Source organism: Phoenix dactylifera, chromosome 1 (assembly GCF_009389715.1).
Source record: "Phoenix dactylifera cultivar Barhee BC4 chromosome 1, palm_55x_up_171113_PBpolish2nd_filt_p, whole genome shotgun sequence".
Classification (NCBI taxonomy): Eukaryota; Viridiplantae; Streptophyta; class Magnoliopsida; order Arecales; family Arecaceae; genus Phoenix; species Phoenix dactylifera.
In genome coordinates this window covers 32,131,817-32,147,730 of record NC_052392.1, presented here as the reverse complement: position 1 = coordinate 32,147,730, position 15,914 = coordinate 32,131,817, and the positions used below count along the sequence as shown (strand labels likewise).

At 39.0% G+C, this 15,914-nt stretch overlaps 1 protein-coding gene across 11 annotated transcripts in view; it reads right to left on the bottom strand.

Moving 5' to 3' along the window:
- Window positions 1–15,914, bottom strand: part of LOC103706601 (protein PHYLLO, chloroplastic) — a 114,680-nt gene that overhangs the window by 702 nt on the left and 98,064 nt on the right. For 9 of the 11 annotated variants that reach the window (XM_026804480.2, XM_039132111.1, XM_039132125.1 and 6 more), the window contains 5 exons: window positions 10,808–10,951; window positions 10,260–10,721; window positions 1,429–1,728; window positions 1,195–1,352; window positions 860–967 (listed from right to left, as the gene is read on the bottom strand). In XM_026804480.2, coding sequence (XP_026660281.2) covers window positions 860–967; window positions 1,195–1,352; window positions 1,429–1,728; window positions 10,260–10,721; window positions 10,808–10,951 — 1,172 coding nt within the window. Of the gene's footprint in view, window positions 1–859; window positions 968–1,194; window positions 1,353–1,428; window positions 1,729–10,259; window positions 10,722–10,807; window positions 10,952–15,914 lie in introns of those variants that run through there. The other 2 variants (XR_003385634.2, XM_026804481.2) reach the window with 2 other exon arrangements.

Here is a 15,914-nt window from a genome sequence, read left to right as displayed (position 1 = left end):
TTCTAGATAAGTTGACCAGGCAAGTGAAAGTTTCAAGTAAAAGAGTTCATTTTTTTTTTTTGGAAACAAGAAGAAATAAGATCCATATGCTACAAATTTCTTAGTAACATGGTTCCCAGCAATTCCATGACAATTTTATGAAATGCAAGGAAGGCAGATCAAACCATTGATGCTGTGGATACAGAAGCGAAAAATTAAATAAAACTTGATTTCTTAGTAATATCGCTGCTTGCTCTGGAGTTTTCTTAAACAAAAACTTAATTTAGCTTTTTTTAACAAAGGCATGCTAGTAATATTAGCTATACAAATCGAAATCAATATACTGCAGAACTCTTCTACTAAATAACAGAAGAGGAATAACCATTCGGGCAATAAAGGGGCTAAACTTGTGTTACTAGTCCGTAATATTTTTGCTAAGTACACTTTTCAACTTCAGACTTGAACTGTAGGTTGAAAAAACAAAAAGTCTATAACCTGGTCAAAAGATGAGCTCGACATTGAAGAGACTAATTTTAAAGAAGTATACACATTACAAATTAAATTAATATATTGCAGGAGTCTCCCATTAACAGAAGGAAAGACCATCTGGGCAATAAAAGGACTAACATTTCGCTACTATTATCTTAGTATTTTCTGCAAGCACACTTTTCAACTTCAGGCTTGATATTGTAGGTTAAAAATATTTATAAGCTGGAAAGAATTGTCATCTACATTGAAGATGGTAAGTTCGGAAAAATGGCCACATGTATATATGGAATATTATATTATTAAATTAAAAAAGTCCATTTATTGTGAATAATGAACCAAGTTTGTTGATAGAATTTAAGGAAGAAGATGTGACAGGAGATGGTAAACTTACATTTGCTTTCCAATGCTCAAGTCAGAGAGAACTTTCGCAAGAGCCTGGATGTCACTATGCTTTGCACGATTTCTGACTATTTCGTTGAAATGTGGATGATCTCTCAAGCTGTAAATAAGAAGATTTATACACTTGCTAGATTACTGATACAATCAAGGGTATAAGGATATCAGTGCATGGTTCTGTGTTTTCATTTCTTGTCCATTATAATAAGTGAACACAAAAAAAACATTATTGATTTGCACTATTAAGATACTAAAATTTTTGATCCTACTTGTCTTATTCATACTTAAGATGCTTAATAAAATTCCAATATGATATTATCAGGTAATCACCTTTTCCATAGACTGCCTGCATACCATATATGCAGAAAATCTTGCAGACCATGTGCTAATAGGAAGTGAGCTCTTGCTTCATCTTGTGCACTACGAATTCTTCTAGCTGCCTCATCCCTTAATCCTGGACTTCCTGATATTATAACAGCTCCATTGATCTTTGTGATTGCAATTATGTTAGTTTTCAATATAAAAAAGAAGGTTACAACAAAGACTTCCATGCAATCATAATACCTTTTCATTGTATTTCAATGTCATATACAGTGCAATCCTAGCACCCATTGAATATCCGATAAGAATGACACCTCCAGAGGTAATATCACAGATTAACTTCATTATTATATCTGCAACTGATTCAACTGAGATGTTCAGCTTTTGCTTTGAGCTCTTATCCATATGCCATTGCACCTGAGATTCCCCGTGGCCAGGAAGATCAATAGAAATGCATCGTGCAGCAGGTGATATAGCCTTCATTATCGGAACCCAGTCCTGACTTGCACCCAGAAAGCCATGAAGATAGATAACTACTTGCTTCTGCATCAATTCAGTCCATTCATGATATAGTTTAGACTTAAGAGTATCCTAGTCAGATAGATGTTGCAATAGAATAGTCAAAATTCAATAGAACAAAGCAACATTCTAGCATTCCTGCATCCTGAAGTAATATTTGGCATATCATAGCCATCATATTGAGCATGGTAGGTGAAAAAAAAGTAGTTATCCATTTGTCAACCATGATCCGGCCCCCATCAAAAACATTACACATAAATGGGATGGAAAAAAAAGAGGAGCTAAAATCCATCCAGATAAGCAAAGGCTGCTATAGAAATTCCCTCATTTTATCACTTTACAGGACTCGCATTTCATCATCTATTAATCTGCCTAGTGTGTGTATGGCTCCACTTGTTGTCATCACCTGTGAGGTGAAGGGAAGCAGTTTACAGAGTCATTTCCTGAAAAAGATGCCATCTTTCGACCTTGATGGTTTCTGTGAAGGGTTTGCCATCATTCTCAGTTGGCTGACAAGGGCAATTACAATCCCAAAATCATTGCATAAAGGTGACAGGGATGTTAAATTCCTGTTACTAGCTAGACAACAATTGTAGAAATTGGGAGAGCAAGCAGAATGGTCTGGATGAACAAGTAGGCTTATGAAAGGGTCCAACTCGGTTCAGAGCCATGTTATATCCGTATCTGAACTCAATAAGAAAAATCAGTTTGGATCCATCAAAAACTCACAGCCAAACTCGATTAATAATCAGATTCGAGTTTGGATCCAAGTTTTTTTTTTAGTTCAATCCAGTACCTGGTTTTAGTAGGCCAACTAGTCAAGGGTTAACAATTTCCAAAACTAGGACTGTTATCAGTTATCACAATAGTCCTCTGTATATAGTGAATATCTGGTAAAATGTAGGGGGAAAGGAGCAGGATATGGAGAGTGAATGATTGGTTTAGAAAAATTAAAAATCCAATTATTTTTAAAACAGATTTAAATATATATAGTTATATTTAGTTTGATTGAAACATAATTAAGATCTAAGTTTCAGCAGGGATTTTGGCATTGAAATAGCAGCGGGCAAGAGTTAAGCAGCACATGCACAAGAAAAAAGCATAAAATCCAAACATCAAGAAAAGGAATTAATGTAAGTCATGTAACCAACATGTGTGTGTACATATATAGTTTGTGCATGTGTATTTGGGTTATCATGTTTCCAGATTTGAACGTAGTTACATCCAAGTTCGATCACATAAGAAATCAGATCCTCTATATAGCATCCAAGTTTAAACCAACAAGGTTATCAAAAATTTTATTTGGAAACTTACCTAATTATTGTAAAACAATCAGGTTGATTGTCAATTTTTTAGGTATCATTTAACCCCTTATGCACAAGTATGGAAGCAATAAGCTTGAAAAAACGAAATATTTAGGAAAACAATAAGAAACATTAGCATAAAAGGTATAATTGAGGATATATATGTATATGCATTGTAGAATATTATAGTGCAGCTTTTGTAGCTAACAATTGTTCAATTTTTGTATGAGGTCATCTTGATTATTACTTAGTCCTTTGTTTGTCATATTTTTAAACTGGTAGTGGGCCTGGTACTGGTTTCTGGCTGAACCAATATGGTATTGGGTCATTCATACTGATCCCATGTCGTGATGGCCAAAAATAAAATTTTATTATTTTTCTTTTTTTACTTTTTTGCAATTTTATGCATGATGAAGATATTTGGGCTAACTTGTTTTGTATTTTTTTAAAGGATGTGATAATTGAGTGTCATTGTCGATACAAACACTATTATTTATTAACTAACAACATCTATGAGTGAAGAATGACAAATACAATATAGTATTGAAAAAGGAAAATCATAATAACTCACTTTAATAGCTTAATAGTCTAATCCCATGTGGAAAGCCAATGGCTCTCATATACATCCACATGTTGCTAGTAGTCCGAACCTGGAATATCATACTAGCTTGGACAGTTGTCTCCATCCCTACTGGTCATAAGATGTTAGATAATGACTAGCCTGTGGCTCTTGATCGTATAGATATATGTACATCTGGTACTCATGGAGCCCGACCATCCTGCTCAGGTAGTATAAAGCAACAATGTACTTCGATCCCTAGCTATAGTCTTATCCATAGGATAGATAATGTGCAGAGCTGGATCTTATAGGATATGATGAGTGGTGGAAAACAAATGGATCATGCTTGGATGGAGTATAATGTCCACTCTAACAATTTGATGCATTAGGAGATCCACCTCTGACATATGTTGAGATCTTTTGTACATTTAGCTCTCCAATGCACTCGAAGTATTGTCACTAATATTGACTCCCACCCAAAGTTCGCTGTACTGGTCGGTACCGAGCGTACCGTACCAGTACCGATGGATACCGGTATCGGTACACCAATATCGGTACGGTCGGTACCGAGCGTACCGTACCGTACCGACACTCGGTACACCTATACTAGTGCGGCACCGGTACGGGGTTCGGTACCGGTACGGCGAACCTTGCTCCCACCTAACTGTGCGATAGCTTGGTAGCTTCCAAGTCTCCTAGTACTACTCATCTCCTTGTCTCTTGTTAAATCTTTTCCATCATCTCAATTTCTAATGCGTAGCGTGTGCGTATAATGTTCCCACTCCTCAAGATAGCTTCTTGCAACTCTCTCCAACCTCTATACATACCTATCACTGTCACCCTGATCCTATGTGTCCTCAGCTATAGCACTCCTAGATCCTTTCCTCCTGTAGGACAATGTCTCTCTTCCAAATCTAGTTTGAGTCTTGGCCTCATGATTCGTATCTCACATGGCATGCATAAACTTTCACCAGTGAATAAAATGAGCCTTCGAGAATAGCCACCACCACCACCTCTAGATTGCCCACCTTCCCACTCTAGCCTCTAGAACCATCTCTTAACCTGTCATTATCACCTTTGCTGCAGTGCCAAATGATTTAGGCATGGTGAGATATTAGTGCCATCATCATCTTTGCTATCATGGCTTCGGAGACTTATTGTCATCTTCTTGCACTTATGTGTTGCCGGTTGCCTCAATTGGATCAATTACTACTTTCTCCTTAGACTTGCCCTTCATACTGCATTGACTAGCCTTGAAGGCCTATCCACCACACCATGACCCAAACATCTGGTGATCCAATCACTACTCAAAATTCTTCGACTCCTGCCGAGTCTATTATTAGGTCTCTTGTTGGGTCTCACTCATAGTGGGTGAGATATGCTTACCTGCCGATCTATCTACATTGCACACCCACAACTTCATGGTCTGCCGTACCGGTCGGTACGGGCCGGTACCGGCCGGTACATACCGGTACCGGACCCTACCAGTACGGTACAGCTACATATTTCGGTATCGAACCGTACCGGCCCGTACCGACCGGTACCGACGCGTGCCGGCCCGTACCGACCGGTACCGACGCGTGCCGGCCCGTATCGATCCAAACCGACTCGGTACCGGCCCGTACCGAACAGGTACCGGCCCGAACCGACCAGTCCATACCGGCTCCAATTTTTTTTTTTGTTTTTAGCCCCATCGGTACAGTACCAGTTCGGCTCGGTTTGGTTCGGCACCGTACCGGTACCGATGCCCACCGGTACGTCAGTACAGTCGGTACCGCGTACCTTATAACTCTTTTGTGATAGTTCTGTCCAATTATGGAGGATCCCCAAGTTCATTTAGCACCTATCTATTAAGGCTGCTGATTTGCCACCCATTCAAGGACAAGATCTTCCTCATCATGAACTAAGTCATTTGCTTAATGAGTTTTCCTGTTTCCTTTCCGTGTTCTGATTCAAATACTTCTGTCTCAATCTCATAGTGTAGAGTGCGAACACCAAGTCATGCATCTGCTTACTCATCATCCAGTTTCTCACCTGGCTATGGATTAGAGCAAAGTTAGACCAGTTCCGCTTTCACCCGATGGATGAGATGGGTTGTAAGAGAACTTAGATGGCAATCTTCCTCAGATTAGGTGCATTGGCACTCCATTACACCTCACCACTCCCCTACAACTAAATAATTCAAGGTGACATAAGTCTCAGGGAAAATAAAACTTTATGATTTTCTATTGTGATATTTTCCTAAGAGTATCTGAAGAAATCCTGCTTATTGATTATTGAGCTCCATTTTCCTTGAAATTTCCATGTTTCTTGCAGAATATTTCCCCTGATCAGATAAATAGGACTTGGTGCCAATTCAGTTAAATGTAAAATGTTATCTTACTAGTTGCTACTGCAGTGTAGCCCTGATCAGGGGACAACTGCTGCACCATTGCCCTAAACACTCATAGCAACTCCTCATTTAGGCTTATGACTTCTTGGTACCCTACAATGAAATTAAGTAATAGGCACTGTATCATAAAGCACCAAGTTTACAATCATGAAGACAAAAGAAATATCGCTCGAGTAAATACTTCACTAAAAGGAACCACTTGGTTGTTATACATGCTAGGTGCAACCCCTTGCCCATTTGTAGGTCCCATCTATCCTTAATGATTTGAAGGTTAGGAGATGCCTTCTGACCCACTGCATCCGTAATTTGCCGCTTGGCATCCCATATTTTTGGTTAAAAAGAATGCATTCCTCCCAGAATGCATTATTCAAAACAATCCTCTTGATTATCATGCTTTCAGTTGACTCGCTATACTTGCCATCCACTTGTTGCATGTAAAAATAGTTTTGAGGCTGGCTTTATTATCAAGGAGGCTCCTTGAAGCTATGTGTGGCAAATTGAATCACACTTGACCTCAATAGCGCCCTACCCAAATGCTGCCTCATCAGTGCAAGGACCCATGTGTGATTTTATATATACTTTCGCCTGCCCCAATTCAATAGCTATCTTCCCTTGTCATAGGTCCACAATAGCTTTCATCATCAAATCAATACAATAGGCAGCATATGGTGTCCAGTAAATATGTCGCATGTCCTCCATGAGATCCTCACTTGCTCACTTGTACTAGGGAGCATTATCTGTCACCAATGTTTGCGGGACAGTCCCGAACTGCCCGGTTCGGGGCGTTTCGATCTGTACCAGCGGTGGACAAGGACGGTTCCGGCAAGAAAACCGAGACTCATTGCTGGAGGAAAAAAAGGAGAAGGAAAGAGAAGAAAAAAGAGAGTGAGCGGGGGAGAGAGGGAGGGAGGCCGGCGGAGGCCGCCAGATGGGGAAGGAAGCGGAGGCTGCGACCGGATCCTTGTTTCGTTCGAAACAGGATTCCGGTCGCTAAAAAAAATTGAAATTTTTAAGTAAAGTTAGCAAATCGTTTGCCGATTTCACTTAAATATCACAAAATTATTGAGCGGCCGAAACCCTGTTTCGAATGAAACAGGGATCCAGTCGTGGGCTCTGCCTTCTTCCTATTTGCCAGCCTCCACCGTGCCTCCATCTCTCTCCCCCTTCTCTCTCTCTCTCTCTCTCTTTTCCTCTCATTCTCCCTCTCCCCAATCTCTTCTATTGTGTCGGTACGGGTGTGACACAACACGACGCAGACCCATACCGACTTGTTCTGCCGGGCAACCGGTACGGTGCTCGATTTTGGTTCCGCCGATGTTTGTCACCATTTGGAACATCCTCAATTACCATCTTCATCAGACTCAGCATATAGTTGGGAATATGGATCCCGTTTTTGATCCATCAAATTAAGGTCTGAAAGAAAGTCAGCTTGTCAGTAGCAAGTTGATGATGATCCTAGTTGGCTTAAACCATCCATCACACATCAATGTCATACCATATAACTAATACTGCTGCCTATATCCATCAATCCACTTCTTCAAACATTCAACCTCCACCTTTAAATATGACCTGTAAGTCTCGAGAGGCTTAATACTAGGACCCTGCTTCTGCATCCCGGTAATCATGTTTTGGAAGAAAATATTTAGATGCAGCCTAAGTCGGTATTTGATTTTAATGGAACCACTTGTCTATGGCAGCCCCTACCACATGCTTCTTATCCTTCTTGATGTAGTTATCTATCTAGGGCTGCTTAGTCGATGGATATGGGTAGGTTGCAAGATCAATGTCATAAATAGTGGGACCCGACCTAATGTTCTTCTCCTTTCCCTCCCTTTTATGAAAGGTATCAAATAGGAATTTTGACCCCTCTGCCACCATATTTGATTGAATAGGTCCTGCAAAGCTTAGAGCTTTCCCTGGATGCACTAGACCCATCATCCCTCTTGCAAGTCCTATAGCCTCCTCACACTCCCATTGCGTCTGTTTAGAGACCCGGATAGCGTCCCATCACAGTAGTCTTCATTACATTTGGATCAGGAGCTCACTACAATTGCCTTCATCACTCTACCATGCCGATCATTGATCTTGGCTGCCCTATGGTCCTAAGCCAGCTCGTGTTTGGCCAAATGCTTCACTTCCTTTAGACTCCACATGTGGTCCCCCATTGTCCTCACCTCTCTAGGCACCTTGGTACACTTTTGAACATCACCTAGCTACCTGCCAGGTGCTGCTCCAACCAGGTAAACCCATCTCTTTTATTGTTCATGACACCAATTGCATACTCAGTGTTGTCTCTTTGAGCCCATCCTTCAATGGCACCACCCAATATTGTGCCTTTTCATCCTTCTTATGAAAAGTCATTGTCAGCCTAAAATACTATGCTTCCTGAATATTATCTACTCAAACCAAGAATCCTTCTTCATACATACTTTAGATTGCTAGAATTTGTCATATTATTTATGATTCATAAATTATGCTATTTTCATCACAAAATGCAAGATAATTAGCTTAGAATTCTCACTACTTATCAAATACACTGTTAATAATTAAATCATATTTTATTTTCTTAATTTTTCTTCAAAAATAGATTGAAAAATAGAAGCTTACATGTTAATTAATAAATTACAAGATGGCAATTTTATAATTCATCTTGTTAAATATCAATACATGTTTCATGTTTATTACATTTAATGAATATTTTTCAAATTTTTATTATTTTTCCATTAAATATAATCTAAAATAGGAAAACTTCATTAATCACTGAATGACTGAAATGTATGATAGTAAAATTCAAGATATTTATACTTTATGACATCTGTTGATAATTTTTTATATTTTTAAGAAACTTAAGAATTTCTTTAATCATTTTCTTGATTTAAAAATTAGTTAAATGACTATTCAAGATACTCTAGCCACAAAAATTGCAGCATGTGCATACCATTAATCCAAGCAAATCTACAAATTTTCAGCCTAAATTTCCATATATTTATTCTTTATTAATATTTTCATACACAAATATATATAGTTACTAATATAAAATATTGGCTGAAAAACAAAAATCACCATGTTATGGGCTGCTATCAATCCTACAACACATCCATAATTCAAATAAAACAAAAAAAATGACATGAGTCCTCCCTTTTTCTGATTTTTGCCAACTTGGAGGCAAAAAATGGAGATTGGAAGGCCTCACTCGAATGGAGTGTCCTCTCCTGCAGATCTGATGGAGACCCCTCCTAGGCAAGAGGAGAAAAGCCCCTCTCCTATTTTCCCTCTCCTCCCATTTTCCCTCTCTTTTTCACATTTTGGAATCAAATGGACCTGACTAGATGCCTAAAGGAATCTTGAACCCAGCTAGCACCCCCTTCAGTAAAAGGATGAATAAGGTGTCCAAGTCAGGTGCCTTCATACAACAATACCAGGTTTGGGTACATATCGATATAACCTGGTACTGCCAGGATGAACGATATAGGTGTCATCTTGGTCAAATCGAGGTATGTACCAATCGATGTCGACCCATGTTGTCGGATATGCCTTGTCTGGGGCCAGTTACAGTGACCCATGTCTTGTCCCGGTGTTGGAACCCTAGTAGAATAATATGGCACTAGTGGTACCATCTCGTTCTGCGAGTACTTCAAACCATGTGTATAGTCCTCTGAACTAAGTAGAAATGCCTCTCTCTTTTGCACTTGTTTCAAGCTTCATGTCATTGAAGCATCATTAATGCAGTAATCTCATGGAAAGTTCCATGACCTACAGTGTGAGAGCTGACCACTTATAGCTAGTCCCTATCAAGGTTCACTGCACCAGCAACGAGTATTGCACTGTCACCTTATTGGTTCGATACAGTAAGCCTGATACAATGCGATACAACTGCTGTACTGATACATGATTGGGAAACTCCTTGCTCGCAACTAGACATGGTACCTCCAAAATTACATGGGTATATGGGTTAGGACGATATGAAACCAGGTGGAATCAATCACTTAATTATCATTAACGCAGCAATCTCCTTGAAAGTTCAATGACCTATTGTGTGAGAGTTGATCAACTATAGCTAGTCCCCATCAAGGTTCACTGTACCAGCAGCGAGTACTATACTTCTACTTTATTGGTACCATACAATAAGCTTGATACACAGCATGGTACAACCACCGTCCTGACACAAGATTGGGAGACTCTTTGGTCATGCCTTGCAATGACAGGATCTTACCTAAACTTACAAGTTACATAACACCTGATAAATAATGAACCTTATCAACACTCTGCAACATTTTAATTCAAGTGCATGAATGCTTACCTTTGTGTCGACACCAGCCTCTTGCAATTTGAATGAACAGGAAAAGTTATCACCATTAACTTCTATTCTGTAGGATTTAAGTTGTTCACCAGTGTAGATCCTCTGAACTGTCTTATCTTTGATCTGAAAATAACGAAGGAAAGTATCTGCATTTTTCACAGAGGCTTCCATTTTGTCACCATTTGGGGCTACATGAAACTCTAGATGGTTAGTGGATACATCTTCCTTAAGCCATTGATATGTTCCAAGGCCATGGGCTATGGCTGCACTCAACTTTCTCTTTCTCAATCTGCATATTGTTATATTCTGCTGCTCAAGGAAGTATGCAAATTGTATGTATGCTGACAAACTAAGACTACTCTCAAAGGAAGCACTGACAACAGCCATCTTGTCATGAAGCTGAGCCCATTTTGCAATAAGTGCTGCATTTTCAAATCCACCAACTACACTTGGTTTAATTACCTGACAGATCAACAAAAAAACAAGGTCATGTGCCTAAACACAATATGATGAATACTCCATCAGATGATACTTCAGATTTTACTTACAATAGCTACTATTCCAGGATATACAAAGTTTTGGAGTTTATTGAGGAAATCTCCTTTAAGATTGTCAATAGTCTCATCTAAAGCTACAGGTAAACAACTTTCTTGACAAAACTTTATAATATCATCTTCAAGACATACAGGTTCCTGAAACATTCAGAACAAAAAAAAATCATTAAAAAAGCAGAAAGAAATAGAGCGAGAGAGATATCAATTCACCAAAGAATAACCAAGAAGTTTAGTTAAACAAGAGTTGCACAACCTCCCAATTTAAATGGCTAGTTTCATCAGAAATAGACATTTCTGTATAATAAAGATTGGACAGGTTAAGTCATTGTTCCATGATGAGAGGCAGTGCATAAATGTTGCTATGTCCATATGGCTAAAGATCAACTGCCCTGGCACCACAATGCAATAGTATTATCTATAATTTACACAAATTTCAGGGGTTTTTCTTGTTTGCTATGGATCAACGTATGCCTTTGAATCTTCTGAGAACATAATAAATTTGTTTTAACTCCTCTCAGCAGCAGTTACCTGTCACATGTATTTCTCCCAGACTATGTGATGGCATTTACGAGAAATACATGGGCATGTTCATGTCACAACTAAAAAGAAATCTCAACAGTGGCACAATCATACTCCCTAGTCATGCACTGATATGGAGTTAGCAGGAGGTTTGATTAGCAGCCAATGGGAGGACAAAGTCTTCAAAATTATAGAAGCAATATACCTCATGGCCAAATGTCAGATATATTAAACTCCACTCTTACTCACTGTTCACTCGCTCTCCCGTTGAGAGACAGGCATCCCAGAAAAACTTATTTGGCAGAAAACAAATTCTTGTGGCTGGGTCTGGTGATCACATGCACATGCTATCGGCCTTCGATAGCCAGAAAGGACATAAAGGAAAGGAGATAGCGAGAGTAGCATGGGTCCATGTGCCTTGACCTTGAAGAGATTCTGCTACCATCAGACAACCTGATAGAAAGATGAGAAAGTGGGGTGTAGCTAGGGCTACGAGTTACTCTACTACTACTAGTAAACTAGACTTCTACTTCCAAATTAAAAGCAAGAAAATTGAAAGGAATTTAAATGGATTTTAAAGGATGAAGGCAACAGTAAATTAAGGATGAAGATATAGCATGTTTGAGTGGCAACAAGTACCATGTTCAGTTTACATTCTATTATTTATAGAAGAAGACAAATGACAGGTAACCACCCACTTTTAGTGATAGTAGTTGACGTTTGGACTCCACTTCTAATAGTTTTCCTAGATAAAATCGTGTTATAAAGCTCGTTTTATTCGATGAATATCATCCCTGTCATGCTTCTTGTTAACCACCAAGTCCACTAACTGCTTTCTCAATCTTGTACTAGTTATGGTCAGGTAATGACCTTATATTTAGGATAGGCCGTCAAACCAATTCAATTTCACTCGGTCTCTCCGACAGCTGCTCAGTCTGATGGCTGCCTCACTCGACCTATTAGGCGTCATGTCTTTCTTTCCATCGGACTGAATGATATCAAAGTTAGTCTTGGCCTATGACTGACCTTGAGGTTCCCCTTTGGATCCTACCCTGGAGCTGCCATATGTATGGTGATTCCTGGATGCTAGGATGTAGTATAAACAATGCTCCTCACATCCTATCGACCTTCAATCAGAAGGGTGATAGGATCTACTGAGCACTACATCCGCTGCAACCAGTACCAGATTCAAGAGTTTGAAACATTGGCGCCTTTCAAAATTCTCGCACTTTCCAAGGATGTTCTACGACCATAACTCCCGTTAATACATCTTTTCTTCCATCAAGGATTGTCCACATGTTACGATAAGATAATTCACCCTTCTGATTAAGTCACTTCCTGAGATACCATAATCAATTAGAATCCTTTTAGCGCACGATTTTGGGGGGCACAAAGGTTATTTTAGAGACCTGGAGGGGTTGTCTTCTACTATCTCCCTAAGCAGCTCCTCTTCCAAGCCTCCTCATCTTCTTTGACCTCTTAACATACCAGCTCTTGCCCTACAACAAGATAAGCTAGGATTTGCTTCCCTTCATGCTTTTGCCCATGAGAGGTAGGAATGACTTGAGCATTTCGGTTTTGTGCTTTGTGGGCCCTCAATTACTGAAATGAGAGCTCTCCGATCTTTATATATTAGGCCTTGTTTTTAAATCCCAGGTGCATGTACCATTTTCTTCTATCTTTTCTCATCACCCCAAAAAAACTTCTTTACGAGGGACTGAGGTTTAAAACCTCAATCTGAAAAAAACCCTAACTACCATTGACCATTTTCCATCCGATGTGACCTCTAAAACCAATGGTTCGACCTTGTTTTCCAACAGAAGTCATCTATATGGAAAAAGAATGGACTCATGGTTATCTTGGCCTTTTCCAAACTCCATTCTGTGGCCAACCGACCTTTAATTCTTGCTGTCTTGTGTGTTTGGTCTAACCAACACTTTTCACCTAAATCTCAGCATGACCAGCTTGCGCCTGCTAGACTTGGGTATTCTCTTCAACCTCAGATCAAACGTCCTCACAAATGATTTCGGCCTGAGAATGAATAAATCAACCAGCTACAATGCCAATGTGCAAATCTTTTACCACCATACGAGATTGATCTTGCACCAAGAATATCGCCTTTTTCCTAGTTTGGGTCTGCAAATACTTGTTAGGCTCCCGATCAATCAAAATGGTCAAATGCATCTCAGGTTGGCTGCAACTCTACTCGAAGACCGACCGATAGCTCTGGCACCTCTTATACTAGCTTATCTTTCCCAAGGCCTCAGAGAGATAACTTCTGGAAGGTGGGATGCAGAGGTCATCTCTGGATGCTCCAAATTTGGCTACATTTCCAGAGATTCATCCGTCTATAACCAATGTGTCTAAAACCATTCCCATCAGTTATTGTTATGCTCACTTAGGGGGCCCATTCCTTTCTTTCATGGAGTATTTCAAGAGGTTTTATGAAGGCCCCTCTCCTAGAAACATAAGCCTTCAATTCCTTTTCCTCCATTCTCCAAAGCTTGCTTGGCTAGTATTCCTGCAGGCTGATATGTCCCTGGAAGAGACCGAAGCTGTGAGACTTCTTTGGAGGCATTTTCTGGTTCCTAGATATCTTCACATCAGATCCATAATAAAGAGATCGATCAACAATAAATGCTTGGTTGAGCATTATTCTCCCAATGTCTTCATCGACCAATTCAACCTAGCCTAAGACATTCCTTGTCTGCCTCTCTATGCTCGGAAGCCGGAACACTTCAGTTTTTGATCAGCTATCTAATTTTGAGTCGCATCTGACTGCATTGGTGGTATTCTATTATGAGTAATTATGCCTAGACTATCATTTTCTCCCTCTTAACCTTCAGTCTACCATGACCGGAGAGTTCATGGATTGGTGGGATGCTTACACTATTTGACTTCTTTCTATGAGCGCCACCACTATCTTGGATCATATCAATATTGGCTCACCTCTTGACTCCATGATTGATGTTCATTTTGGTTCACAACCAACAAATGATAAATCCACTTCACTATCGATAGGCAAGACTCTGATTGCAACTAAAAACAAAGGTATATACAAGGTTGGCCGAACCAGACAGAACCGCCTGGTTTGGCCTGTACTGAGCCAACCCGGAGGGGAACCGGGTTGGTTTAGGTATTAAAATTGGGACCGGCCCCGAATCGGTTGGAACGGATTCGGACAAAACTGCTCGGTTTGGCCCGTATTGAGCCGATCCAGTAGAAAATTGGGTCGGTTTGAAAATTAAAATCAGGATTGGCCCTAAATCGGCTGGAACCAGACCAAACCGATCGGAACCGGACCAAACCGGCCAGTTCCATTCGAACTTGGTGCGAACTGGCCGGTTCCAGTTGAACTCAGTGCGAACCATTTAGTTCGCACTGATTTGGCCCAGTTCGGAACCTAGCCCCCTCCCCCTTTCCTTCTTTTGTTGAAAGAAGCTATTGTGAAGGCCCAAGGCCTTCCAACATTTCTTCTCTGTAACTCTAAACGTCTCCTAGCTCCCCCTTCCCTTCAATTTACAAAATCACACTGATTCAGCGCGATTGAAGAAAGATCCAAACCTAAATAAAGTGTGCTTCCTCTCTCTTATCTCATTCCATCTATTTTTTATGGGCTCCAAAAAATAGTTCGAAATTTGCAAAATAAGAAGAGATCATGCCAAAATTTTCGATTTGAGCTTGATTTTATGATATATTATAAATCTATGGCTGATCTACACGATGACAAAAAAAATTTAATTTTAAAATTATATAAAATTTTTAAGAATTAAAATATATTTTTAGATTAAAAAAATAAAAATATATAAAATATATAAAAAAATAAAATTCAAAAAAAATTATAAAATCAGAAGCATATTTAGAGGCATGCAAGCTACTCTCAAGCAAAATTTAGTGTCCATTTACTCTAGTTTTCATGCGATCATGTGCGCAGTGACCTAGGCATAAATTTAAAAAAATTAAGAAATAAGTAGCCTTTGATGCATGCCCACGGGCCTAAAAAAATATATCTAGCATCCATTATTGTGTTTTACAAGGATATGAGATGAAATTAATTTTTTAAAATATTAAGATATGAAAATTAATTTTTACTTAAAAAAATAAAAATATATAATTAATACCAAAAATTATAAAAGATTAGTAGTACATAATACATATTTCAAAAGTATTTTCTGAAGTAAAAAGCATAATTTTCAGAATTCATAGTATTTCAACATATTTTTTAATTTGAAAGTTATTAAAAATATATAATTAAATAAATAAAATATAAAAAATAGCTTCATATATTAGATAAATCATATTATTTTTTGAGGTAAAAAATTATCTTCATCGTAATAAAATTTTGCTATTTTAAAATAATTGATAAACTGACGTACTTGATAAACTTGCAGAAATGAAACAATCAAAGACAAAGGAGCCAATGTGTGACATTAGTTGGGATCATAGGCAAATATTGTCGGGTCGGCAACATCGAAAGTGCAACTGGTGCAACACAGAGTTCAAGAGAGGAGGAATAACCAAGTTGAAGCAGCACTTAGCGGCTGATAGTTATCCCGACGTATCCATGTGCCGAAAATGCTCA